At 32.6% G+C, this 25,407-nt stretch overlaps 4 protein-coding genes across 8 annotated transcripts; 3 read left to right on the top strand and 1 right to left on the bottom strand.

The window, feature by feature from the left end:
- Window positions 1–2,238: 2,238 nt before the first annotated feature.
- SMSr (Sphingomyelin synthase related) lies at window positions 2,239–6,460 on the top strand. Of its 3 annotated transcripts, none has more exons than XM_087405914.1 (6): window positions 2,239–2,623; window positions 3,107–3,430; window positions 3,522–3,850; window positions 3,931–4,074; window positions 4,156–4,310; window positions 4,385–6,460. In XM_087405914.1, the coding sequence occupies exons 1-6, from the start codon at window positions 2,498–2,500 to the stop codon at window positions 4,783–4,785; spliced, it is 1,479 nt and encodes a 492-aa protein (XP_087262040.1). In that variant the 5' UTR covers window positions 2,239–2,497; the 3' UTR covers window positions 4,786–6,460. The 3 variants fall into 3 exon arrangements, with proteins under 3 accessions (XP_087262040.1, XP_011056927.2, XP_011056928.2); XM_011058625.2 differs by having other exon boundaries at window positions 2,483–2,623; window positions 3,102–3,430; XM_011058626.2 differs by lacking the exon at window positions 2,239–2,623 and adding an exon at window positions 2,876–3,018 and having other exon boundaries at window positions 3,102–3,430.
- Window positions 6,461–6,757: 297 nt separating this feature from the next.
- Window positions 6,758–22,942, top strand: LOC105147617 (mitochondrial ribosomal protein S9). Of its 3 annotated transcripts, XM_087405901.1 has the most exons (11): window positions 6,764–7,164; window positions 7,273–7,405; window positions 7,562–7,665; window positions 7,749–7,922; window positions 7,997–8,076; window positions 8,193–8,268; window positions 8,368–8,496; window positions 8,561–8,603; window positions 8,684–8,799; window positions 22,459–22,621; window positions 22,745–22,942. In XM_087405901.1, exons 1-11 carry the CDS (start codon window positions 7,066–7,068, stop codon window positions 22,834–22,836), a joined length of 1,209 nt encoding a protein of 402 aa, XP_087262027.1. In that variant the 5' UTR covers window positions 6,764–7,065; the 3' UTR covers window positions 22,837–22,942. The 3 variants fall into 3 exon arrangements, with proteins under 3 accessions (XP_087262028.1, XP_087262027.1, XP_087262026.1); XM_087405902.1 differs by lacking the exons at window positions 22,459–22,621; window positions 22,745–22,942 and adding an exon at window positions 9,478–9,933 and having other exon boundaries at window positions 6,758–7,164; XM_087405900.1 differs by lacking the exons at window positions 6,764–7,164; window positions 7,273–7,405; window positions 7,562–7,665; ... (5 more) ...; window positions 8,684–8,799; window positions 22,745–22,942 and adding exons at window positions 18,150–19,131; window positions 19,328–22,077 and having other exon boundaries at window positions 22,459–22,596.
- On the top strand, window positions 10,607–17,891 carry LOC147909850 (uncharacterized). The gene is made up of 2 exons (XM_087405899.1): window positions 10,607–12,699; window positions 12,796–17,891. Exon 2 carries the CDS (start codon window positions 12,873–12,875, stop codon window positions 15,690–15,692), a length of 2,820 nt encoding a protein of 939 aa, XP_087262025.1. The 5' UTR covers window positions 10,607–12,699; window positions 12,796–12,872; the 3' UTR covers window positions 15,693–17,891.
- On the bottom strand, window positions 22,816–25,378 carry ArgRS-m (arginyl-tRNA synthetase, mitochondrial). Its single transcript, XM_011058627.2, has 5 exons — window positions 25,122–25,378; window positions 23,869–25,036; window positions 23,664–23,791; window positions 23,349–23,572; window positions 22,816–23,222 (listed from the first exon to the last, which is right to left on the bottom strand). Exons 1-5 carry the CDS (start codon window positions 25,155–25,157, stop codon window positions 23,072–23,074), a joined length of 1,707 nt encoding a protein of 568 aa, XP_011056929.1. The 5' UTR covers window positions 25,158–25,378; the 3' UTR covers window positions 22,816–23,071.
- Window positions 25,379–25,407: the final 29 nt, after the last annotated feature.

Here is a 25,407-nt window from a genome sequence, read left to right as displayed (position 1 = left end):
AAAATAATTTCAAAAATTTTAATCAAATTTTTTTATCAAATTGCTTGATTTCTTACGGAATGCATTCCATTTCCATGTGCTCCAAAATTTACTGTCAGTATTAAAAATTTGTAATTTACATTATTTCAGTCATATATTGGATCAAACGTCATAAGCGAAAAATGACACGTTGATTTTTCTTGCATTTGTAAATAAAGAGAATTTGGATTAAACCAAATGACAAGGTGACTTAAAACACTTGTAAAAATGTGCGAAGACTCTCTTTATCTCCCCTGATCAGTAAAGAATCGAAAAAGGATCGTGAAGTGGAAAGGCTACGTATGCGCATTGAATAAAAATTAATAAACACACGTTATATGCCTTTTACGAGTATTTACTGACTGTCCTCGACAATTTTTACAAGTGTTCTAAAGCGATCTCATCATTTCAATTTATCCAAATTGTCTTTATTTACAAATGGCATACAAGAAAAATCAATATGTCGCTTATGACACATTTCTCGTTTATAAATTACGATTCAATATGGCTGGAGTGAGTACTCAGAAGTCTTAAGTACTTAATTTGTTTTATATTTTTGAAATAAAATTGTTTCTTAATTTTAAAGACAGATTTTATATTTTGTTAATAAAAAAAGTTTATTTTCTATATTAATAGGAGTTTTACATGTATGTATTATGTATATAATAAATAAAAATAAGTGCAATTTTGTATTTTTTATTTTAGAATACTATTCTAATAATAAAACTAAATAAGTAACATTTCTAAAAGATTTCACAAATATTATTGAATATATTTGAATGAAATTTTTTAAAAATATTTTTAAAAATATATTTTTAACATGATCTAGCGGACGTAGAAATATTTTTAAAATATTTTTTGAAATTATTTTAAAATATCTTAATCTTTCTAAAAAATATTTTTTTAATATTTTGAAAATATTTTGCGCTGTATGGGTAATTGAACTTCGGTTAAGAGTTAAGAATTAATTACTTCAATATAGATTTTAATTTCGCTTTAACTTATTCTGTATCCTTTTCTAATTCTTAGAACTAGAAAAAGATAAAAAGTAAATTAAACTTAAGATTGAAGTTAAATCTATATTAGTAGAAATAGACATCCTCTCGCACGCGAGATCATTATCTTGCGATACATCATCTCGCTATCTTTTCTACCTTAATTGTATTTAGAGATGTAAGTACTTCCGTAAGTTCCAAAGATCAAGAAAACTTGATCTTCGGAATCGGATTTCAGACTTTTGTGATCAACGTAAAAACAATTACGTATGTTCAAACCCAGTAAACAAAAATGGATTGAAATGGATTGGATTCCATATAAAAAATTTTTATACGTGTAAAAGTTTAAATAAATTAAAGTAATAATTACATGAATTTTAATAGTTAATATTTTAAAACTTTTATACATAAAATACATGCTAGCTGTATAATGAAGGAAACATATTAATATGTGATTAATTGCCCAGCAAACGAGGATTCAATTGAATTCAATTAAATTCAATAGAAAAAGCTAATATTATTTTTAGATTGAAAGGCATAGAGATATGCTCCATACAATTCCTATAAATGAATAAAAATGCATTCAGGATTAAAAAGCATTCATTTTAATATTCGTGAATCAATATTTCTGAAAATCTGAATCCATTTTAATCCATTTCAATCCATTCTCATTTACTGGGAAGAGAAAAAAAAAGTTGAAAACTCATCAATTTTGTAATGAAGCAATTATTCGTTTTTATTGCGTTCATTATATTTTTTCACATAACATCTCTTCCTCTTTCCTGGAGGTTTAAGAGTAAACAATTTATAAATAAATTGTCGGAAGCAAAAGTCATAAAAAGAATTTAAACGCGCTCTGGGAAGAACAATTGACCCACCCATTGTGAATACTATTCAATTCAAAATTTTGAATAGGAAATGCAGTTTTTCAATCCAATTACATCCAATTGAATCTAATTAAATCCAATTAAATCCAAAAAAAAAAGTATTCGCTATTTAAAATACGCATTCGAATAAAAAAAAATTTCAATCCATTTTAATCGATTCTCGTTTGCTGGAGATGGAACAATGCCTTTTTTATCGTGAAAAATGAATCATATGTCTGTTAGAATCGCGTCACTCGAAAGCATCGTATTATCATCGATCTCTGCGTGAAGGCAAAACAGGCAACGGCGGTACGACCTCTTTTGTATCGAACGTTCATGAAATCACGGATCATTTTTTCTTTCGCGCGGCTATTTAACGACTTCGCGACGTGACAGCCGCGCTCATTGCGTCGCGCGCGCACGAATCGAACGAGTCGTGACGAGTGACGAGTCGTCGTCTGTCCGCTGTCGCGTCGCCGTGGACCGTGGATTGTCGTGGAATCGCGTGTCGTGTCGCCACCGGTGATCAGCGGATATCAATCTGTGTACTGCTGTGTACTAATCCACCACACTACGATCGACAGCCCCGTTGACGCTGTGCACGGATACTGCCGACGCATGATTCTCTTGGACGAGAATAACAGTCGCGGCGCGGTGACACGCACGTCGAACGCGCGAAAATGTCCCGATAAAATAGCCACGACGATCCCAGGATTCCCAGGGCACGCCGCGATCCTTCCTCAGGTGACTAATCGTGAAAACATTTTAATCATTTTCCTACGGATGGAGAAACGTTGGAGTGTCTAGTTTTTACCTCTAGGTTATCTGACACCATCTGACACAAGGTCTAGTTCTAATTATATCGATTCCTTGTTCTTTTGTATAACTTACTCACTATTTTCTTTATCCTTCTTTTCTTGAGGAACTTCTAAATATTTAAGAATGTCAACTAATGTTTTTCTTCAATGTTCGCGCGAAAATTAAGTCTGCATCCTCGTGATTCTCGATCGGATCATCTGTTCGGCTTTGCGACATGGCGTTTCTTTTTATTTGCTTGACGACTCATTATTCTTGATGTTATCGAGAAATCGCGCTACGATGTCGATGCGATTTGTGATTAGAAAAGTAATCGTTACAAGGTCTGTGTTACAAAATCACCCACTTGCTGGATAAATCACTTCCCATTTCTAATGGTACAGGTGTCGACTCATTTGTTATGCAGGATAGATGCGAATCGGTACAACCATGTCCTTAAGAAACGTCATCGAGTGGACATCCTCCGACGTGAAAGCATGGCTCATAGAAAATGGTCACGAGGAATACGCGGATTTATTTTACTTTCATGAAATCGACGGGAAGGTACTTTTGACGCTGAAAGAGGAAGACTTGAAATCTAGTATTTTAAATATAAAGAAGATTGGTGCTATAAAAAAATTGTATCTAGCCATAAAGCAACTGCAGAGGGACAATGTCGCCGTTCTATTCGATCTGGGATATGTGGATCTGTTTCCTTCGACAAATTTTTATACTCATCATCAGAATAAGCACGAGGTAAAGGCATGATTCTCTTAAAGGGAAATGTCTAATGTTCATTTTAATTTAAGAAAGTAATGTTGCTATGTTTAATATAATTTTACTTTAGATGCCCAGTACTGGTACGAATAACGAAACGTCTATTGAGAATGAATTCTATTCAGCCTCGGTATCAGAGGATGGACACGCTTCTCATTTGCCGCCCGAAATCTGGAAGACACTCATCAGTTTGGGATATTTATTTATCGTCACATGGATTACTGCCTTTGTAATGGTTATCGTTCATGACAGAGTGCCTGATATGAAGAAGTATCCTCCATTGCCAGACATATTTTTAGATAATGTACCTCATATTCCTTGGGCGTTTGATATGTGTGAAGTTACCGGTACTCTACTTTTCGCGATATGGCTTGTTGTGCTTATATTTCACAAGTATAGGTAAGAAATGTGATCCATTTAAATAAATATTGCAAATAATGTGATTTGTCAGTGCGAATAATCTATTAAATATGGCACAGATTTATTTTGTTACGGAGGTTTTTTGCACTGTCGGGTACAGTCTTCCTGCTGAGATGCGTCACAATGCTCATTACTTCGTTGTCAGTGCCAGGAGCACATCTACAATGCCAACCACGGAAAGTCCCAGATGATGATTGGTCGAAGTGAGATACATATATTATAAAATTACGTATCACATTCTCTTTCTCTAAATACAAATAGTGCATATTTATATCTCATTTTAGTTCCGCTTATGTAGAACTGTACAATAAAATAGCAATGGCTTATGTTATTTGGCGAGGTGCTGGCATGTCCATTCAAGGTGTCAGAACTTGCGGGGATTACATGTTTAGCGGACATACAGTAGCGTTAACAATGCTTAACTTTTTCATTACAGAGTGTAAGTAATTAGTATACATTATTTCATAATCGACGATTTTAATATTTATGAAATGCTCTTTTTTTTTATTGCAGATACTCCAAGACATTTATATTTTCTGCATACTTTTACATGGATGCTTAACATGTTTGGTATTTTTTTCATCTTGGCGGCGCATGAACATTATTCCATCGACGTTTTCGTCGCATTTTATATAACTTCGCGATTATTTCTTTACTATCACACATTAGCGAATAATCAAGCATTGATGCAGCGTGATTCGATCAGAACCAGAATCTGGTTTCCGTTATTTAGCTTTTTTGAGGCGTCTGTTGATGGTATTGTTCCTAATGAGTATGAATCGCCGTCCTTGATAGTTTGCAATTTAGCAGGCACGGGAAAGAACATCTGGCATTGTGTACGATCTCGGATTTCTCTCCGAAAAATGCAGCGCAGCATAAACGGCAATTTAAGTAGCACAAAAAAGGAATACTAATGTCAACTGGTATATATTTTAATTGTTATATTTGATTGCTATAATTAATATGTTTAAGATAAATATGCCACATAGGGAACACTTCATTAATTTTTTTAATTCCAGTCACACAATATACAAAAATATACATACGTAAAAAAAAAAGACAAAATAATATTTCTTTAGAATGGATCTTTATGTCTAAGAATACATAAAATGTATAAGTTTCGAAAAAATGAAAGTGATCTTATATTGTATATTTATCTTTACAGAGCGTTGACTGTTTATTTGACAAATTTGTTTATATGTTGGAATAATATTGAAAAAAAGCTTAATATTAATTCTAAATATATTTATTTTTGTGATAGAGGATTGTTGATACCGGAAGAGATTGAAGTAATTTATGATACGATTAATTAATATTACGTAATAGTTAACTTTTACTATCACAAATAATGTAATTTATTAAGAAATTTCCAAAGACAAAACGTAGCATATAAAGTACTTTACTAATTCAACATGTATTTTCCAAGCATGTTGTATCGTCTAAGACTTTTTTATTTTTTTAAGTGTATGTATATGTATATATACATTATATATATCATATATACATATATATATATACACACACACAATATATACGTGTGCATGTGTGTGTGCGCGTGCGTGTGTGTGTGTATATATATGTGCCCACATAATTTGCTCATAAGTACTTTTGTTTTTTTTTTGTGATACAAGAAGAAAGTTAAGTTAAAGGCTATATTGTGACGGCCTGCAGGGATGTTAGATTTTATCAGGAATGTTGAATGATTTTTTACCTTTCATAATGATATTTTAGAATTTCTAGATTAGACATCTTTGAAAACGCTTATTTGTTTGCTAACAATGAAACGCAATGTTTTAAGAGTAAATGTTATATGTTATATATTATTATGCATTCCTGGTATCTGATAAAATTAATAATTTAAGTCTCCTGTTTACTTATTGTAATCGTATTAAAATCGTGTGATCTTTTTGCATTGTACATATAAATAAATAAAATGTTGCATATATTGTTACATATATTCGACATAGCTACACATTGATAAGATATACTGACTCTTTTCGATTTAGATAGAAATAAATAGGAATAAATATCTTGATTATTGTAAAATACGTTTTTGCTGGAAATGTAAAACATATAGATACATACGTATGCAAAAAGAGGGATGATTTTTTACTATCGAAGAAAATTTATGATTTTAATACAGTTGCAGTAAGAAAGCAGGAGTCATATTTACAGATGTGGTATTATCAAACAGAGGCTGAAAATACTGCTGTTATCGTAACTTTTAATGTAAATTCGTGCGTAAAATATCTGTATGATATGATTGTATGAATAGCTTCTATATGTCACATAGAAGCTATTGCCAATAGTATAATAGCTTTTTAATATTACATCCATATCTATTTTTTACTTATGTGATAAATAACTTAATCTTGTTGGCGTTAACGAGTACCGATTATTGATAACTCGATGGTGCCTGAGATTGTTGATGTTTATTACTTTATATACTTCCAAAAACTATGCAATGTGGTAAACTTTTTCTCTTATGCTAATATCGACCAATATACCGACCAGTTTATAAGACAGTCGGATTTACAGACAATTGAGAAAAATAGCACGAGAATAAAAGACGTCAATATTTCAATAAGACTTTTATTGTATTTTTATTAATTATAATTAATGTACACTTGCAGGTATCATTTCCCTTTATCTTTCCCAAACAAAATTTTCAAAAAAAAATGCATTACATTCGTGTTCTTTTTAACTCACGCGCGTACGTAAAAAATTATTAAAATTTCCAAAACTGTCGTTTCAAGTAAATTGATGACAATTAGATTTGAGAAAATTTAAAGTAAAAAATAGGCAAATCATAAGGTTGTGACGAAGTAAGAAATGGCCATTTCGTTAATTGTAAATCAATTAGCGCTCACAAATAAAGTACAGATTGCAGAGAATGAAGTGGAATGAAGTGCAGTTACGTGCAATTCGACGGTACATCGTGATATGATGTGTGTGTAAATGATATGTAAACAGTTAAATACGCTCTACATATAAAAAATTGTGACATTCTCTTTTTTTTTCATGAGTTGGGAAACGTGTTCAAATTAGGGGAGAATCAATATTAATTTCTAATAATTGAATTTAATGTAGTTTCACTAGTCAACAGATTATGATAGGTTAATCCGAACGAAGTTAGGTTATTGCCTTCAAATCAAGATTGAAAAATATTCGTTCTAATTATCAAGCTAATAATTATGGCTGTATCTGTTTTTATCCGTTGTTCACATTTTCGACGTTTAATTGGCGTAACCAACAATGCTGTTGCCTTATTTCCGGATTCCGCGTGGTATTCGGTATGTTTGCAATTCCTTTGTAATGAAGCCATCGTGCTATTGCAATTTTCCTCATTTCGATTATGTATAAATTATTTAATTGTTATGTTAAATATTTTACGATTGTAGAATTGTATTAAATCACAATCTTATGCAACATCTATCAGTGAAATCAAAGATACAATTAAAACTAATACCAAAAAATCTGAGAAAAAAATAAGCAAAGCTATGATGATGTATTTACAACGTGCAAAAGAACATGGTAATAACTGATTTTTTGAGTGTATATATATATATATATATATATATATATATATTAATTTTATAAAATATTGCTAATGTTTTATATTAACTTTAAGACCAATCGTATATAAATAATATATTTTTCTATACATAAGTTATTATTTAAATTTTTTAGATGAATTCATGAAGAAAGAGATCTTAGAATATGAGATAGGGAAAAGACATCTCGCTAATATGATGGGCGAAGATCCGGAATCTTTTACCCAAGCAGATATAAATGTATGTAATTATATAAAAAAAAATCATGCTAATTTGATAAATATCTGAGTTAATATCTAAAGTCTCATGAGTGTTACTTTTAGAGATCAATCCAATATCTGTTTCCATCGGGACTATTTGATCCTAAAGCTCGGCCAATAATGGAACATCCAGAAAAGATTTTTCCAAGCAGGAAAGCAGCAGAATTTGATGAAACTGGAAAACCCTTCCATTCTATGTTTTATACCTCAAAGCCAAATTATTATGAAACACTATATGTAAGTTTTTATAATAGCTATTATAGATATATGAAAGAAAGTAACTAATATCTGAAAATTATTTTTATTTACAGAATATTGTCGATAATATCAAGTCTCTAAATAATATTGAAGATTCATTGATAAAGCAAGGAACATTGCCTATGGACAAAATGTATGTTGAATATGTAATTTATATAAAATGTGTATATGTATACAGCTTGATATATAATTTAAAAAATATCCTGCATTATATCAAATATAAATATTTTTTTAAATACATATTTTTAGTGATCTAGTAGGTTCCTCGTGGTTGTCAAAGAATGATATTGAAAAACTATTTCTTGAAAGGATTAACGATTTTGAGGTAAATAATATTAATATTATTAGCTACAGAAAACTTAAATAATATTTTTAAAAATTGTAACACATGATTTAACTCATAAATGTATAATAATTTTTTCAGTACAATTATCTTATTACATCATTAGAACGACTATGTGATCATCCACTGTCAAGACGTGCAACAGATTTCATTTTAAAATATCGTAGACTAAAATATCATACCTCTTTTAAGAAGTTAGCAGTATTACCTGTAAGTATCTATATAATGAGAATAAAGTTTCATTTAATGTAAAGGTTTATTATTACATGTTAAGTTGGAACATGACAGCACAGGAAGGCCATATGTTACAGTCAAAAGTAAGTAAACACAATTTTAACATTCACAGAAGATTAGCAAGTATATATATCATAAAACTCATTATTGTTAACGGTTTTAGATTGTATGAGGAAGTCTTCAAGAGGTGAAGTAACAATTTGGGGTAATGGCTCTGGTAAGATTGTCATTAATGGACACAACATCTCGTACTTTGAAGATTTTCAGCATCGCCAACAGGTGAGTTATTTCTTGCTTAAATCCTTGTAAGAAAAGTCGGTACTAAATTTTCATTAAATAATATACCAAATTTTTATGTAAATCTTCAGAAATTGTAATACGTAACATAATTCAGTTAGAGATAATTTCTACTATTTATGTTAAAATAAGATACATAGTTTATGCACTCTAGTTTACTCTGTTTTTTTTTTAATGATATTTTACTTTTCCAATAACAATTTTTACTTAATTTTGACTCAAGCCATGCAATATTTTTTTAGTTTTTAAGTTTAGTATTGATTAATAGAATTTCAATGTTTTCTTCGCTGCATATTCAGATATCTGAACAATTATAGGCGTAATAATGTGCTTATTCAAGAAACCTAAAGTCCGAGGTCCACGATGCTAGAAATCGCTCCGAGATTTCGGACAGAGAAAAAATTAACAAATCACATTTGAACAATTTGATTACATGACTATTGCGATTGGTCAATTCTTTCTTCATCCGAGGTCTCGCACCAATTTCTAGTATCGTGAACACAAGACTTAAGAATAGAATATTTATGATACCATTAAATGTTACAATAAGTTTGCAATAAGAACTCTTAAAAATATCTTATAATTGTTTTATGTATCAATTTTTGACATTCTGCTCATTGGATAACTAAAAAAAATTATAAAAATTGCAAAATGATGAAGGACTTTTCGACTTGGTTTGCTCTGTCTACAAGCGGTATGTCAAATAATTCGCGATACCCTATATAATGTTTCATTTTTCATGGAATTTTTGAAAACATGTTCCAATACATATATAATACTATTACATCACATTTTACACAAATGGTTCTAGTTTTTTTTATCAATGCCTTTGGAACTACGCATATGACATCATCTAACAACACTTCATGTAGCCATCGCGCCTCGACAACGTCTCTAGGGTTTGTGTTATTTGTGTTATTCTATTCTTGTTTCGCATCTAATAAACGATGAAGATAGAATGACATAAATAATGCTAATAGCGTTTTCCTAAACGCATTTTCTGTGTGCGAGGAAGGAGATGAAGCGAGAGAGGGAGAGAGGGGGAGATAAACATTCCATAGGTACATTGTCACATCATGATTTTTAGAAAAATGGCATTAAACCAAAAACAACAAATTCTCAAAATCATTATTTTTCTCAAAATTGTGACATGATAGCCGAATTTTGATAACGGATTTTTGCTCAGCAAATAAAAATACGTCGGAAATTATTCACACTTGTAAATAATTTTTTTAATAATACGTAAATAATTTTTTAAATCTTATGATATTGTATTTATTATAACATTAATTTATTTATTATAACAAAGTTTAGACAATTTCTTTTAAAACTAGCCGTGATTAGTTTAAACTGAATAGCTTAATAATTATCAAAGATACGATTTTTTAAAGATTCTGGGTCATATATGACCCACTAGACTTGGAAAGAATCAAAAAAGAATATTCGTCTCGAATCAGAAGAATCATATATTTGGAGGATGAATACAGCACTGAAGAAGAAATATATTGTTATTTAATATCTTTTTATGATACATATTGTGAAGAATGTGAAGCATGAAAAACATGCGGTGTCCTTCATGGAAGACGACCTTTCCGTGCGCATTTCTGGTAGCCGGTCTCATCCGATATATGTACTAAATCTCATTCGTTGGTATAACCGGTACGATGGAGTTAGCTGCACACTCTCTCGCTCTCAGTGTTAACCGGTCTGGCGAACGAGGTAATGCAATTGACGATTATCAACGTTCTCTACCGCGCTTCATCTCATGTCGCAAATGCGTAATGTACTTCTTCACTTTAAAACCTCTGCTATAATGCCGATCACATACTTAATACGTAATAAGAATTATTAAACTAAGTTCGAGATTTATTACAAAAGCATTAACAGTTTATTGACTACTAACAGACAGTGACTGTTGATTTGATTAATATAAATCTGACACAAAGGACATCTCTCTCATGACGTTATGTTTACTTATGTATAATTGAAATTTCTATTTATTTTCACGTTTAATATCTATTTACGCTTTTTTCATTTTACTTTTATTTAGTTTCACATTTATTTTTTATTTGTGATACAAATTTTTTTAATTTATCTTTAATAATTTTATAGATTTATATTTCTATATTTTCATTTAAATGATTTCTATTTTTTGGTCTAAATATAATAGCGGAAATATTTAAATTTCTTATAATTGTTTAGTATTTAGTCAAGTCGACAAAATCTATTTTTATTAATAAATTCATATAAGGGCTAAATAAGCCAAGCATATTATTGATGCAAAAGAATATATTGTCACAAATCACAAAAATCTTCCAAATGTTTCGGTTCTCAATGGAGCCATCTTCATTGAATCACTTATATTACATATGTTTTTATCTTCTTTTGTCTATGATTTATAGACAGATTAACATAAAAACTTGTCACCAATTACTTCATGCTAGAACGCATTCTATTTTTATTGTTAACTGCGTAAACGAACAAAATGTTATTGCAGAAATTTATTGCTTTTCGTAAGATCCATAAGTTTTTTTTGTAATGTGTTTATCAATATTGCAATCTATATATGATCTGTACGATATCTCTTTGTTTCTCATAAGTGGGACATAATTACCGCCAATTCAATCAGATAATAGACTACCCTCCATGATTATTTAAGCAATTTTCCAATTGCAAGAGTCATGCGATATGCTTTGTGTTGGATTTCAATGTTACAACGTTTCAATGTTAAAGCGTTTATGAAGTATACCGCCTTTGAGTCGTAATTTTTACATTGAAATAGAAAAAAAAATGAAATATACATTCAAAAATTCATATTTCTTTCTATGTATTAATCCTTTAAAACATTAAGAAATCATTAATAAATATTTCAATTATTTGATTTTCTATATAAAATATACGAGTTTTAGAATATACAGAAGAATAATATTCTTTGGAACGCAATTTGGCTCATATAGTGTTTTTTTATTTAGTATTCGGAATGTAGAATCACGTAGAAAAGAAATTATGTTTTGAGGGAATCATTCAAAGTTATGGTGTGGAATCGTTATTTTTCGGCGAAAATAAAAAAATCTGCAAATCCTCATATAAGCCAATAAATTGAGTGAACACCAATTTTGGTCTTTTTCCGTTCTTTTTATCGTGATCTTAAGAGAAAAATTTTATTTTTTATTGAATATAAAGTTATTTTCTATATAAATTTTATATCAAATAATGGATAAGTAAAACAGATGTTTTATTAAAGTCATCATTTTCATCTTCATTTTTATCTTGATTTTTATCAAAATTATCAACTAAACCATTTAAAAGAACTTCATCATAAATTTGTTTATGTCATATTCTCCAAAGACTTCTATCAAAGTTCTTACTTACTCCATCGCGCTTGTGGAGTGAGTAAGAACTATGATATTTATATTCAATAAAACTGTATATTCAATAAAAAATAACATTTTTCTCTAAAGATCACGATAAGAACATAAAAAGATCAAAATTGGTGTCTTCAATTTATTTATATTTAATATATTTTATTTATATGAGAATTTACAGATTTTCCGATTTTTATTGACAAATATTCGATTCACCATAACTTTGATTCCCTCGGCACATAATTCTTTTTCTACGTGATTCTACATTTCAAATACTAAATAAAGAACACTACATGAGTTAAATTGGAGACGGCCCTAAAGAATAGTGTTACTCTTGAGATTAATTTAATCATCTGTTTTATTTTATTTTAGATTCATAACTTTAAAAGACCATACGTACAAAATATTATGTACTTCACTTATTTCGACAGAAAGACTATTTGACACTACAAATATTTATATAGTTCTGGCATTATATTTTAAACGTTCTATCTTTCTTTTCTTATAATAAATTTGGGTAATTATTAAAAAAATATTTGTTACATATTTTTACATGTTCGATTAAATATTAAAATTTTTGAATAGTGTTAAATAGATAATATCATATTTATAGGTAATTGAACTTAATACGGCAACAGGTGGAGATAGTTGATAGTTTCAGCAAATTTATATCGTTCTCGTCAGAAAAAGATGGAGGAAACTGAAGAAAGAGTACCAAAAACTGTTCCAAATATGTTGACACGCACGAATACGGCTTCCTTGTTTCTAACTCGGCTAAAGGCTAAACGCTCATCGTCTAAGCAAGATGAGCTTGAAAGTGGTCGAGTTCAATATGAACCGTCATTACCTGATGACTCGATAAGTCCTTCCATGGAAGATTACTTCATCATCAGTGAACATACCACTTCCGATGAAATCGACCGTACTTCACTACGCATCAATGAAGATCTTATTAAAAATATTCTTACAGAACACAAAAGGCATATGGGTTATAAATCACAAATCTTGGAGAATCTAGAATCAGGCAAAATGGATGAAATAAACATAAATACGATCTTTGCAGACATCAAGTCTAATGAAATCGATATTTTATTGCTACAAGCGAGTTTTTTAGGTCGTATGAATCTCATTCATCATTTGTGCAAATGTGGAGCTAATATTAATTACACCGAACCTAATCATGGTCTTACCCCCTTGCATTTATGTGCCTTTCGGAATTGTCTGGATGGAGTCAAATATTTGATAGAACAAGGCGCGAGCATTGATACCAAATCGAAGCACACGGCATTTCATTATGCCGCTTTTGGAGATGCCTTCGACGTAGCTCAGTATTTCATGCAACGAGATATCAGTCAGCTATCTCCGTATGAAGCTGAAGAAACTGTATTGCATGTGGCTTCACGGACTGACGCCTTGCGCGTACTTTCTTTACTGGCACCGAACAATAAAGAATTGAATCGTTTGGATCAGGACGGATACGCTGCTATTCATCATGCAGCCAATGGCGGAGACAAAGTTTGTTTGGATATACTTCTGAAAGCCGGTTGTCAAGTGGATTTACTTACCAGAAAGAACGACACTGCTTTGCACTTGGCTGCGGAAGTTGGTTGCGTGAGTAACTTGACTCTTTTGGTCAAGGCAAACGCTAATCTTCAGCTGAAGAATCATCGAGGATACACGGCCTTGCATTTAGCCGCTCGTTCGCATTCTCTGGAATGCGTGGAGATTTTATTGAAAGGTCGCGCGGATCCTAATGTGGAAGATAACGAGGGTCGAACATCTTTGCATCTGGCTCTAGGTAAGTCTCTGATGACCGACGACATTACTGAGCTGCTGCTGAAATGGCGGGCGAATGTAAATAAGGCAGACATGTACGGTTATACGCCTCTACACATCGCTGCATCGAACGAGCTATCACGATGCGTGAATCTATTGATAAAACACGAAGCAGACCTCAGTGCCAGGACCATCGGTGGTAACAGTGCCCTATCCATCGTTCTGCGTAAGACCCCGACATCCCTGGACGTGTTCGAACGTAGACTGGACAAGTCTCTAACTTTGAGCCGACAGGGATTCATCGCAGGCAAGCTCGAGTTACAACTGGACTTCCGTCCGTTGCTTCAACATCGGCGGAACCGTTCGTCCGAGACCGGTTATCTGAATACCTTTGTGAAGGAAGGCTACAAGGAAATTCTGGAACATCCTTTGTGCCAGTCTTTCCTTCATCTCAAGTGGCATAAGATCCGAAAGTATTACATCGCCCGATTGCTTTTCTATCTGATATATGTGTTGATCCTTACAAGCTGGGTAATAGCCGCCCTCGCTCATAATTGTTACAATGAATCAAAAGGTTATTACATGCACAATAAACCGTTGTGCTCGAGCGCAACTGGGATTTATGGATTTTTTTATAGACATCCTACACTACTCGAGATTCACTGGTACGCGCTGATGATGCTCACCATACTCGAGGCTTGTCGCAAGTTCGCCGTTATTTCCAGTTACCGATCTGTTAGACAATTTTTCACGCAGGTGGAGAATCTAGTCGACTGGTGCGTGATATTGAGTGTGTTTGCCACCTCTTTCGTGTATACGGGAAAAACATATGTCTGGCAAAGACACTTAGGCGCCTTCGCCGTACTTTGTGGTTGGAGCAATCTGATGCTGATGATTGGACAGCTTCCTGTGTTCGGTGCTTACGTCGCCATGTTTACTAGTGTGCAGGCACAAGTGTTTAAGTTACTTTTGGCCTACGCCTGTCTGCTAGTGGGCTTTACGGCGAGCTTCTGTGTGATCTTTCCATATTCCAATTCATTCAGCAGTCCGCACATAGGTCTTATTAAGGTCCTCGCAATGATGACCGGCGATTTAGGCTTTGATTCTTACTTAATCTCATCTGATAAGAGTGGCATCTACGAGAATAATGAAGGAGCTTCCTGGATTTTGCTACAAATTTCGGCCCAACTCTTTTTCGTGTTATTCCTTCTATTTGTCACGATCGTGCTGATGAATTTATTGATTGGTATAGCCGTGCACGATATCAAGGGTCTTCAAAAAACGGCGGGTCTTGCAAAACTCGTTCGCCAAACAAAATTGATCCACGACGTTGAGATTGCAATTTTCCTAGGATTTATGCCGTCGAAACGCTTCATCAAATGCATGCGATGGACCACGCTACTCCTGCCATCACCTTTACGAGCCGTTTTGACTGTTCGTCCACTAAGTCCCAGAGAGAAGAGATTACCACGTGATGTTCTTTCGGCTGCTTACAAAATAGCCAAGGAAAGAGATAGACAGAATAATTACATCGCGTCACGCAGAAAAATTTATAGCGCAAAAGCGGGTTTCAAAGGCGACATGACCATGTATCGTCGTCGTGATTTCAACGAGGATACGCTGCAACACAATTGTGACAAATTTAAAGACGAAATCGCGGAAGTCAAGGAGATTTGCGAGAAAAATCATACTCTCCTTCAGGAACTCATAAAAGCTCATAAATTAAATAAATAAAATTGTCAGTAAAACGAGCAAATATCCTTGAGTTGTAAAGGATATTTCATAAATTCACAAAGATTCATGTTCCATTTGAAATTTAATCATGGAGTAACGATAAGAGATTCTAAAACTTGAGATTCATGGAACGTGGTATTATGATACACGAATAATTAATTATCGCGTGGTATTATGATACGTGAATAATTAATTATCGCGAATCCTTGTTGTTGTTTCTATATCTTGTGTTTTATATATTTTCCAACAAACATTAAATCTTGTTTATATAGCTTTTCTGTGATACAAATACAATTGTGTCCAAAAATCAGTTATATTTAATTCCGTCCATTTTCATATATAAATTTTATATAAAAAGCATCAAAATAGCTTGCATAATTTTATGCATATAATAAATGTTAAACAAAATATTTTATTTTAACACAGTAATTGTATGAAATATTTTCTTAGGAGAAACACTTTATTTACTTTAAAATATATGCATATATGTATTTTTTCAAGTTTAAACATTTAGTATGTATCTAAAGTAACATCGATTTCGTGACGCGAATGTAAATATACGTATATTGATGAGACCTTACAGAAAATAGGACAGTTCGTTTATATTTTTTCTAAACATTCGTTTTTATTTTTAGAAATTTTTCTAAGATATTTTGACTTGTCAAAAAAATGTCCTTCTTTCTAAAGAGTCAACATATAAAATTTATATATAATTATATTCAAATTGATGCAATTTGATTTGACATCATGTCTGGTGTTGTTTTTAATATATTTTGATTATTTTGTTAATTTTCTTTACTCTTAAATAGGATCTTCTTTTTTAAATAGGATCTTAAGAAAAAGAATTTTATAAGCATTTTTTTTTGTTTTTTAACTATTATTATTTGAATTGTAAGTGTAGCACTGTTGCGAAGTTTTTACTAAAATGAATTGTTAAATGCATAAATAAATATTTTTATATCAAGATTAAATAGAGAAGTTTTAAAGTTGTGCTGGTCAAGTTTCACTTTGAAACTTTAAATAAAGTAAAAAAATACATATATTACATTAATGATATGCGTAGACAGTCTGCAAAACCGGTTCCCGTCTATTGAAAGTCTATTTAACTGTCAGAGACCTAGTAATGAGATAAAACGTTGAGTTATAGATCTACCTCTTGGAAGAGAATTTATTGGGCTAAAATTTTAGAGACTCTATAATTGGAACTATGTACTTTGTGTCTTACATACAAAATAATTAGCTGAGAAATATATAAAAAATAATTATTTAAAAAATGCATTACATATTCCATCACATTATGGAATCGATTTCTTGTAATTCAAATAAAATCACTGCGATGTAAAACTGTTTCATGTCGAATTCGACTGTTTGAAAGTTACTTTTCCCTTTTTTTATTAAAGTGAATACTAGTATGAAATATTCATTTCATACGTAATGTTTCATTTATGTATTTCATGTATCAACAATGTATAGGTAGCTAACAACTCGAAAATCTCTCTTGGTAGAGATCTTGTAAATGTATTTAAAATAAATACAAAATTAAAATTACATAAACGAATTGTGATATCATATTCGCAATCACGTGATGGTGAAAAGTTTGTCTAGATATTTGCAATTTAAATTCGGGAAGCTATGAAAAAAGGGATATAAAATATTCTATAATAGAAAATCTATACTAGATAAAGAAAGAGATAACGCGAAATTAAATAGGAAGGACTAACGAATAACAATTAATTAATTTATTCACTACTATTTCTATTATATTTTTGAGACGCTAAATAAAAAAATGAGTTTATAATTTAAAATTATGTTTATTATAAAAATTAACATAATTAAAAATAATTTTATATTATTCCTATAAACACACATTAACTGTTTATAATTTAAATAATTTTCTTTGTCTCTCTGCGACCTTTACTTTGGAAAAATTATATTTTTTTAATAAGAATAATTTAATTAGAACACTTTACTTTGATAAAAATGTTTTTTCTCTTTTCTTATTTTTTTTTATTTGACCTTCGTCCATTGATTTTCAATAAGAAAAAAACAATTTATCATTTGATTAAAAGTATAAATATCTGTTTAACGATATAATATTTTTTTAACGATAACATATGTAAATAACAATGTCCTAAAAAACTCAAGTGATCTTTCAATAATACTTTTCAGCCTGATCTAGATTAATCAAGAAAAGAAAAACAGCTCGTATACGTGTGACTATACGTAAAGTAGATCTCAAATTTGCCCCGCATTTTTTTATTATGTATTTTTTGTTTATGTATAGCGTCTTGCCCCTCTGCTCGTAAATTCCTCTTCCCACACGAATGGCAGAGGCGTATGCAGAGTACGTCATGCAGTACGTGTAGTGCGATCGTACAAACTAGTTAAGCTCGCTGTAATGCTCGCTGAATTGTCAATTGTACACTGGTCAATGATAGGCATCTTGAATCGGTATAATTTTTACGATTAGAAAATGCGACCGAAATCCTTCTCGGACTGCTTTCGCATTCTAGAGTCGAAAACTCGAGGTTTCTTCAGCCAATCTCTAGGTTTTTATAAATACGTGCTTCAAAAAGTAGAAGCATTAAACAAAAAGAAGTGACGGTACGTCATATGAAGCCGGTAGCAAGAGGAAATGTGCAGTGACAGTGAAAAATGTTAACTTATCATACTATTTATATTATTTGAAGTTCTTATACAGCGACAGACCCACTTTGATAACGTAATAACTTGCGTTCGTCAAGGTGATAGAAAAATTAATATTGAGTCTTCAGAATTGTGCTTGAAGAACAAAAGAAAAACTAGTACACAAAGAACAACAATACTACTAACGGCGCAAATTGAAAAAGAGATAAGATTGCTAATGTATATGTGATAATCACTTGTAAGTGCATAGTATGCACTGCATACTTTTTGTAATACAATATTTTTCTAATACGGGAGAAATTTAACGAATGTAATATCCGACGGGAAGAGCCTTAGAAAAGAACAACCTTTACTTATCTCTACTCTCTGCATCTGCATCTATCAAATGTATTCCGTTTAAGAAAATATTAATCATAAGTTGTTAGGATGAATGCAAGTCATTAAATTAATGATTAAATCAGAGCAACTCGGGTATAAGGCACTCAATTGCGCTCGGGATACAACGTGGCACAACGATAATCTCTTAAGGTCTAAATGAAATGATTTGTAGGCGGGACGTGATAACCGAAAAAGAGAGAACAAGAGAGAAAAAGACAGGATTGAAGAGACGATGACGCGGTTGAAGTAATTAGGATGCTTCGCGAAACATCACATAATGGTATACGAATACTTAGTGCTTAATTACGAAATGGGATTTACATTGGAAAATTAAACATTGTACAACATAACATACCTATTAGCCAAAGAAAAATAGAAAAAAGTGACAAGATCAGGAGATACGCTAGTCTCAGGTGTAAGTTTATCGTCTATATGTACATATTTATCATTGGGTTATTATAATCGGTCTGTAATACGAGTTTTCGTGCGCAAGAATGTAAAAAATCTAAGATAACAGAAAAAAATAGCAATGATAAAATCGTTTAAATCGAAAATGCTTGAATTTTTCACTAAAAGAAATAAAAGAAACTGAATAGTAAATTTATTTCCAGTTATAAATAAATAGTGAAGTAAATAATTCAAACGAGTATGTATGAGAACGATCGAGATTCGTTAGGAGAAAGTGCCAAAGTAAAAAATCTCGAGACGAACAATCTGGAAACACCAACTATTTTGAATGATGAGGAACATTTTTATTCCAAAAGCTTCAACAAAAGTTGTCACAAAAGCGATCCTCTGTCCGTAAGATTAACTCCCACTTATAGATCATTGAGATATGCATATGCAGAGGATTATCCGCAAAAAATTGTGATCGATGATGCAACCATATTCGATAACGATCAAATCGAGATCGACGCAGGTGTACCACCACCAGTCGATGACTCTCTCTTCTTTGACAATCTGGAAATTCTGGAATGTCACAAGAATCATTACGTGAATGGTGCCAAATTGAGATCGGCTATATGGTCTATCGTCGACACGATGGAGACGAGATTATTACAGTACATGGAAAAGAGTCGCACGCTTCCGAACGCGTGCAAAAGCGAGAATCTACGAAACGTTGCTTACATCTGGGCGTCCTATCGTGGTCTGCTTCATCTTCTGCCGGAATTGGAGAATGCCGGAGCACGTTACGACTACGTCGAACCGCGGACCGGTGTGAACGCTATCCTCGCGGCTTCGTTGGGTGACAAAGTCGCCTGCGTGGAGTATCTGATCGCGAAGGGTGCCAACGTGAATTACGAGAGCCCCATCATTCATTACACACCTCTTCATTTCGCAGCGCTCGGTAATAGCTGGCACGCCGCAGCTACATTACTGGATCATGGCGCCAAGCTCAATTATGTCTGTCAGGAAGTGGTCGAGCCAATTCTACATAGTGCCATCCGCGCGAAGGCGGTGGAGACAGTGAAGCTGCTGCTCGAGCGTGGTGCCAGTGTTGTCGAAAAGAATCATTTGGGCCAGACACCGTTGCACGTGGCCTGTTTCGTACAATCGATACCATGCGTCGAGCTACTTTCAGCCAGCGCGCCCAACGTGAACGCTGTGGATAGGGAGCACAGAACACCCCTGCATTTCGCCGTGATGAGCACAGACTCATCCGCCGAGTTAGTACAGTTGTTGCTGAAATGCGGCGCTTTGATAAATGCGGCCGATCGGACAGGTTTCACGCCTCTTCACATTGCCGCACTGAACGAACAATCTCAATGTGTGGATGCGCTCATCTGGGCGGGTGCTGACATCAGCGCGACCACGTGCACTGGATTATCCGCTCTGAATATTATATTGAAGAAAATTCCTGAGTCTCTGCACGTGTTCCGACAGCGGTTGGACGCTTCCATTAGACTGACCCGACCGGTATCACATAATCGTGAGTTTGAAATGAGACTGCACTTCGACATTCTCTTCCCCAGCGGTAATCAGTGCGAAACCAGCTTCATAAATACTTTTGTACAAGAGCGTCGAAAGGATTTGTTGTCGCATCCTCTAGTTATGGCCTTCCTACACCTCAAATGGGAGAAAATTCGCAAACTCTATTTGCTGAGAATATTTTTGTATTCTATGACAGTGATATGCTTGACTACTTACGTACTGACTGCGTTAGCGTATAAATGTTATAATCAAAACGAAACCAATAGCTCCAAGATATGCGGCAGTAGACGACCGTCTGACTTTTTCTTCCGAAAATCAATCATCGAGATTGAATGGTACCTTGCGCTGGTTCTGACATGCATCACCATACCAAGAAAAATATATGGCTTCATGGTTTACAAATCAGCATTACAGTATTTTTCCAGCATTGACAACGTGTTGGACGGTGTAGTAATTGTGAGTGTATTCGTTACATCCTTCGTGTATACTGGGCGTACTTACGACTGGCAGAATTACGTCGGCGCGTTTGCCGTTCTTTGCGCCTGGACCAATCTAATGCTGATGGTGGGTCAATTACCGGCCTTCGGTACCTATGTTGCTATGTTTACGCACATCCAGTTCGAGTTCGCCAAACTTTTGTTAGCATATTCGGGCCTGCTGATTGGTTTCACTATCAGCTTCTGTGTGATATTCGCCAGCGAACCCGCGTTCGGCAATCCTTTCACTGGGTTGATCAAAGTCTTGGCTATGATGGTCGGTGAATTGGACTTCGAAGGATTCATTAACCAGATGGATGATAAACCGATGGGCGGCTCTTTTGTCATTTATCATCCTATTTTATCAGTGTGTTCGCAGATTCTCTTCACGCTCTTTATAGTATTCGTTACTGTGATTCTGATGAACTTGCTGGTTGGTATCGCCGTACATGATATACAAGGTCTGAGGAATCATGCAGGGCTTACGAAGCTAGTAAGGCAAACGAAAATGATCCTCTTTACGGAAATGGTATTGCACAACACTGCAATCCCATATGCCTTCCGGAAATGGATGTCGGATCACAAGATTGATGTTGAAAACAGGAAACGGGTTCTTGTGGTAAAACCGCTTAATCCCCTCGAGAAACGATTGCCTAAGGATATAATGAAAGCCGCTTATGAGATAGCACAGAAGAATATTCCTTCGTTTATGAATGATGATATCAATTTGAGCGATCGTGCTGTTTGGTTGAAACAACGACACAATGGATTCTCCGACGGAGCTCTAGAAATGACATTTGAGAAACTGATTGCTATGATGAAAGTGAATGAAGATGCTATAAAATTGTTGAGAATACAGTTGCTAGAAATGAACAAGATGTTGGAAAACGTCGCAACAAAATTGACGAAAGAAGAACATACTACTTCATTATAATTTTAATAATTTAATATTGGTACGATCCGATATTTCAAGCAATTCGCATTATGTGATTCGTGTGTGTGTGTGTGTGTGTGTGTGTGTGTGTGTGTGTGTGTGTGTGTGTGTGTGTGTGTGTGTATTCATTTATTTATTCTCTTTCACTGTAAATATTTTTACAAGTAAAAGGCAATTATTACGCAATTATAACTTTTGATTTTTATTGATAAAAAAATTATCATAACTTTCAATTTTATCTTCTCAAAAAAGTATCAAATTCTCAAAGAAATCTCGGAATATCTAATATCTAAGTTGGCTTTTCCTTACCTCTTAATAATTGTTTATCATATTAATATGTCATCTTATAAAGGAACTTACCTCTCATAGTTTCATTTCTTGCACATTTTATCTGTTACAGATTATATTTCCATTACTTCTTACAAATATGACTGATAAAGTAGATATCGAAGCCACAGTTAATGGTGGAGGGCCTACTGGTCAGTCGGGTGTTGTACGTTGGGGTATTTCATGGGGCTTACGTAGCTTTGTTGACAACTCAACAATCGACAGAATGCGAATTGGTAAGAAATAATCAATTTGGCAAAATATATTAATATAATATATATGTTTATATATGTCGCAATAAAACTGTATTAATTAAATATATGATAGATAATTAAAAAGTTACTGTTCTTTTCAAACAGCTGGACTTCTAACAAGGGATTGGAGGAGACGTGAAAGAAAGAAGCCTGGTCAAGAAGGTGCTAGAAGAAAGTTCGCTTGGAACAAACGTTAACTCTTATTATCATACAATTTTCACATTGTACGCATTAAAATTATATGAAACGGCGCCATAGAAAAATATTTCGTTATATACAATAAAATTTATTCAAGAAAATAAAGCTAGTTATTTGATATTGAATAAGAAAATAGAGAGAGATGCATAATTTTCCTACTCAAGGTCTTACCAAGAAAGCAGAATAATGTGCTGCGATTTCACATCTTTTTTAAGAGTACACATACATTTGTCTTCACATTTCTTCCAAGGGTATTAGACCAAGTAATTTCATACCTTGTGCAAGAACATTTCTAGCAACATGAAAAAGCAGCAGTCTTTGACTAGCAACATCAGGCAATTCATCCTTTACTCTTAATGAATTAAAAGCTTTATTAATTGCATTACTAAAAAAGAAAGAGAACTTGTATACATATTTCTGAACAGAGTTCAGAAGTTAGATAATTGTGAAGCTAGTTAGATAATTGTGAAAAATATTTGAGAATTTGTTTTTTGGAATTTGTATCTCATACCTTAGATTGAAAAGATATACCGTTAATATACAGGGTTCTAATTCTTCATATGATTTCAGCACTACTTCTTCAAACTTAGTAATTAATATGACCAATTCATCAACAACTTCTTCTTGTAATAGACTTGGCTCACATGTTGAAGTTAGGATAGCGCCGCAATTGCGCTCCAAGCTTCCTAATCGACAATGTGTATATTGTAATTTCACACCTGTGTCTCCTTTCAACTGACAAAAAAGATAAGAATAAAAATTAATCAATACAGATATAAAATCGCATATAAAATAATTTTTTTATGATAATATATAGATCATTTACATCAAATGCTGCATTCCAATCAAACGTATAATCTCGTTCTCGTTTTCTTTTTAAATCATTAACTATCATTGCGGAAATGCCTAATATATCCGAGCTGTTATCAGATGAATCTAGACGAACTTTAGTAGCTGAAAAAGTTTTTCTATTATAAAACTAATTCTATATAAACTTAGATATTACATAATTAATATTAAAATTAACATACTATGTGAGTCAATTTGTTTCTGCTTTATGATATCTCTGGCAGTATCTAAGATATCTTCTAAAAATATGACATTTCCTTTTCTCGTACGCATACCGTGCAATCGGCCAAATTTTATATGTTTCAATCTTTCAGTCCACGGCATTTGCATTTGTTTTAATATTTCTAACAAATTTGAGAAATGACTTACTTGTGTATTATCCACTACATAGTACATACAATCAAAATCATTCTTTTCAAATCTATCAATAGCTGCAGCGATATCTCTAGCTATGTACAAAGTAGAGCCATCACTCTTGATTATAGGAACGCTTTTCTTATTGCTCAGATTCACAACTTTTCTATTTTGCTCGTCCCTTATTAGTAATTGCATCTTTTCCATCAATGTAACTATTTTCTCGATATTTTTGGCATTGTACATAGATTCCCAATGATATTCATCAAATGTGATACCAATTCTGCTGTAAACCCTTTTTAATTCCTCAACGGTATGCTGTTTAAATATGCTCCACTGTTCATGTGCAACTCCTCTACTCTCTATACCACTTTCCAAATCATTAAATATTTTTCTTGCACGATCCGATACAGAAGAATCAATTTCAGCTAATTTGTTGGCACTAACATATGCTGTGTACAAGGCTTTTATAGGATTTCTTTTCATATCATCCTCATTAGTACCTGTTATATCGATTCCTAATTGAACTAAGCCATATTGTGTACCCCAGTCACCCAAATAATTTATTTTTTTCACTTTATTGTTTATAAAACTATTGATGTTAGCAACATAATTTCCTATTATTGTAGATCTCAAGTGTCCTACATGAAAAGGTTTTGCAATATTAGGTGAACTAAATTCTACTATTATATTTTTTTTATTATTCACAAAGGTTGGAGCCGATACTGTTGAACAGTTGTGTTCTAAAAGTTCTTTAACACATCTATTTCTGGAAATATTAAAAGAGATAGCATTATTTTTTATATCAATGTTGTCGAAAATACTATTTGGCTCATTATTTATGATATTTTGTGCTTCTTTCTGTATATTATATTGTCTAGTTCTCAATGGAAGTAGGAAAGAATAGATTCCTCCTGTTTTACATGTTTTCAAATGCAAATAAGATGCAACATTGGATATATTTATATTGTTACCGTTTGGTAAAGATTCTGTAATCTAAAAATAAAAATATAATTAGATAAATAATAATAAAAAATAAATTCCAAATCATTGAACATTTTATTACTTTGAAAAAAAATACCTTTTTTAAAATTGCAGTTTTCATATTATTACTCATGTTTAATCATTCAAAGGTAATGTGAATAATTATCTGATTATTCATAAAAGTTATGAAGGAATGATTTTTTTTTTATAGTAAGATAACACAAGCCAATAATATCAATTAACATTGTTAATCCAACGTTTCATACAAGCAATGTGAAATAATAAAATAAAAAATTTTCTGATTACAATTATAGGTTAGAATTGATATGCTCCAAAATAATATTACTGTTAGATGTCGCTAATGTGGTCTGAACTGAAATATA

The sequence above is a fragment of the Acromyrmex echinatior genome, chromosome 4 (genome assembly GCF_024713525.1).
Source record: "Acromyrmex echinatior isolate Ae372 chromosome 4, ASM2471352v2, whole genome shotgun sequence".
In the NCBI taxonomy this organism is placed as follows: domain Eukaryota; kingdom Metazoa; phylum Arthropoda; class Insecta; order Hymenoptera; family Formicidae; genus Acromyrmex; species Acromyrmex echinatior.
Note: the sequence above shows the minus strand (reverse complement) of the source record. Positions and strands in the feature narration are given on the sequence as shown.

What these genes read in the sequence shown, in the direction of transcription:
- LOC147909850 (XM_087405899.1), top strand. Translation starts at nt 12,873, where the DNA reads ATGGAGGAAACTGAAGAAAGAGTACCAAAAACTGTTCCAAATATGTTG.
- LOC105147617 (XM_087405900.1), top strand. Translation starts at nt 19,365, where the DNA reads ATGTATGAGAACGATCGAGATTCGTTAGGAGAAAGTGCCAAAGTAAAA.
- ArgRS-m (XM_011058627.2), bottom strand. Translation starts at nt 25,157, where the DNA reads ATGAGTAATAATATGAAAACTGCAATTTTAAAAAAG. An exon ending in ATTGGAATGCAGCATTTGAT is followed by an intron (nt 23,573 to 23,663) that starts GTAAATGATCTA and finishes CTTTTTTGTCAG; the next exon opens with TTGAAAGGAGACACAGGTGT. An exon ending in GTATATCTTTTCAATCTAAG is followed by an intron (nt 23,223 to 23,348) that starts GTATGAGATACA and finishes TTTCTTTTTTAG; the next exon opens with TAATGCAATTAATAAAGCTT.
- SMSr (XM_087405914.1), top strand. Translation starts at nt 2,498, where the DNA reads ATGATTCTCTTGGACGAGAATAACAGTCGCGGCGCGGTGACACGCACG. An exon ending in ACGCCGCGATCCTTCCTCAG is followed by an intron (nt 2,624 to 3,106) that starts GTGACTAATCGT and finishes TATGCAGGATAG; the next exon opens with ATGCGAATCGGTACAACCAT. An exon ending in ATCATCAGAATAAGCACGAG is followed by an intron (nt 3,431 to 3,521) that starts GTAAAGGCATGA and finishes ATTTTACTTTAG; the next exon opens with ATGCCCAGTACTGGTACGAA.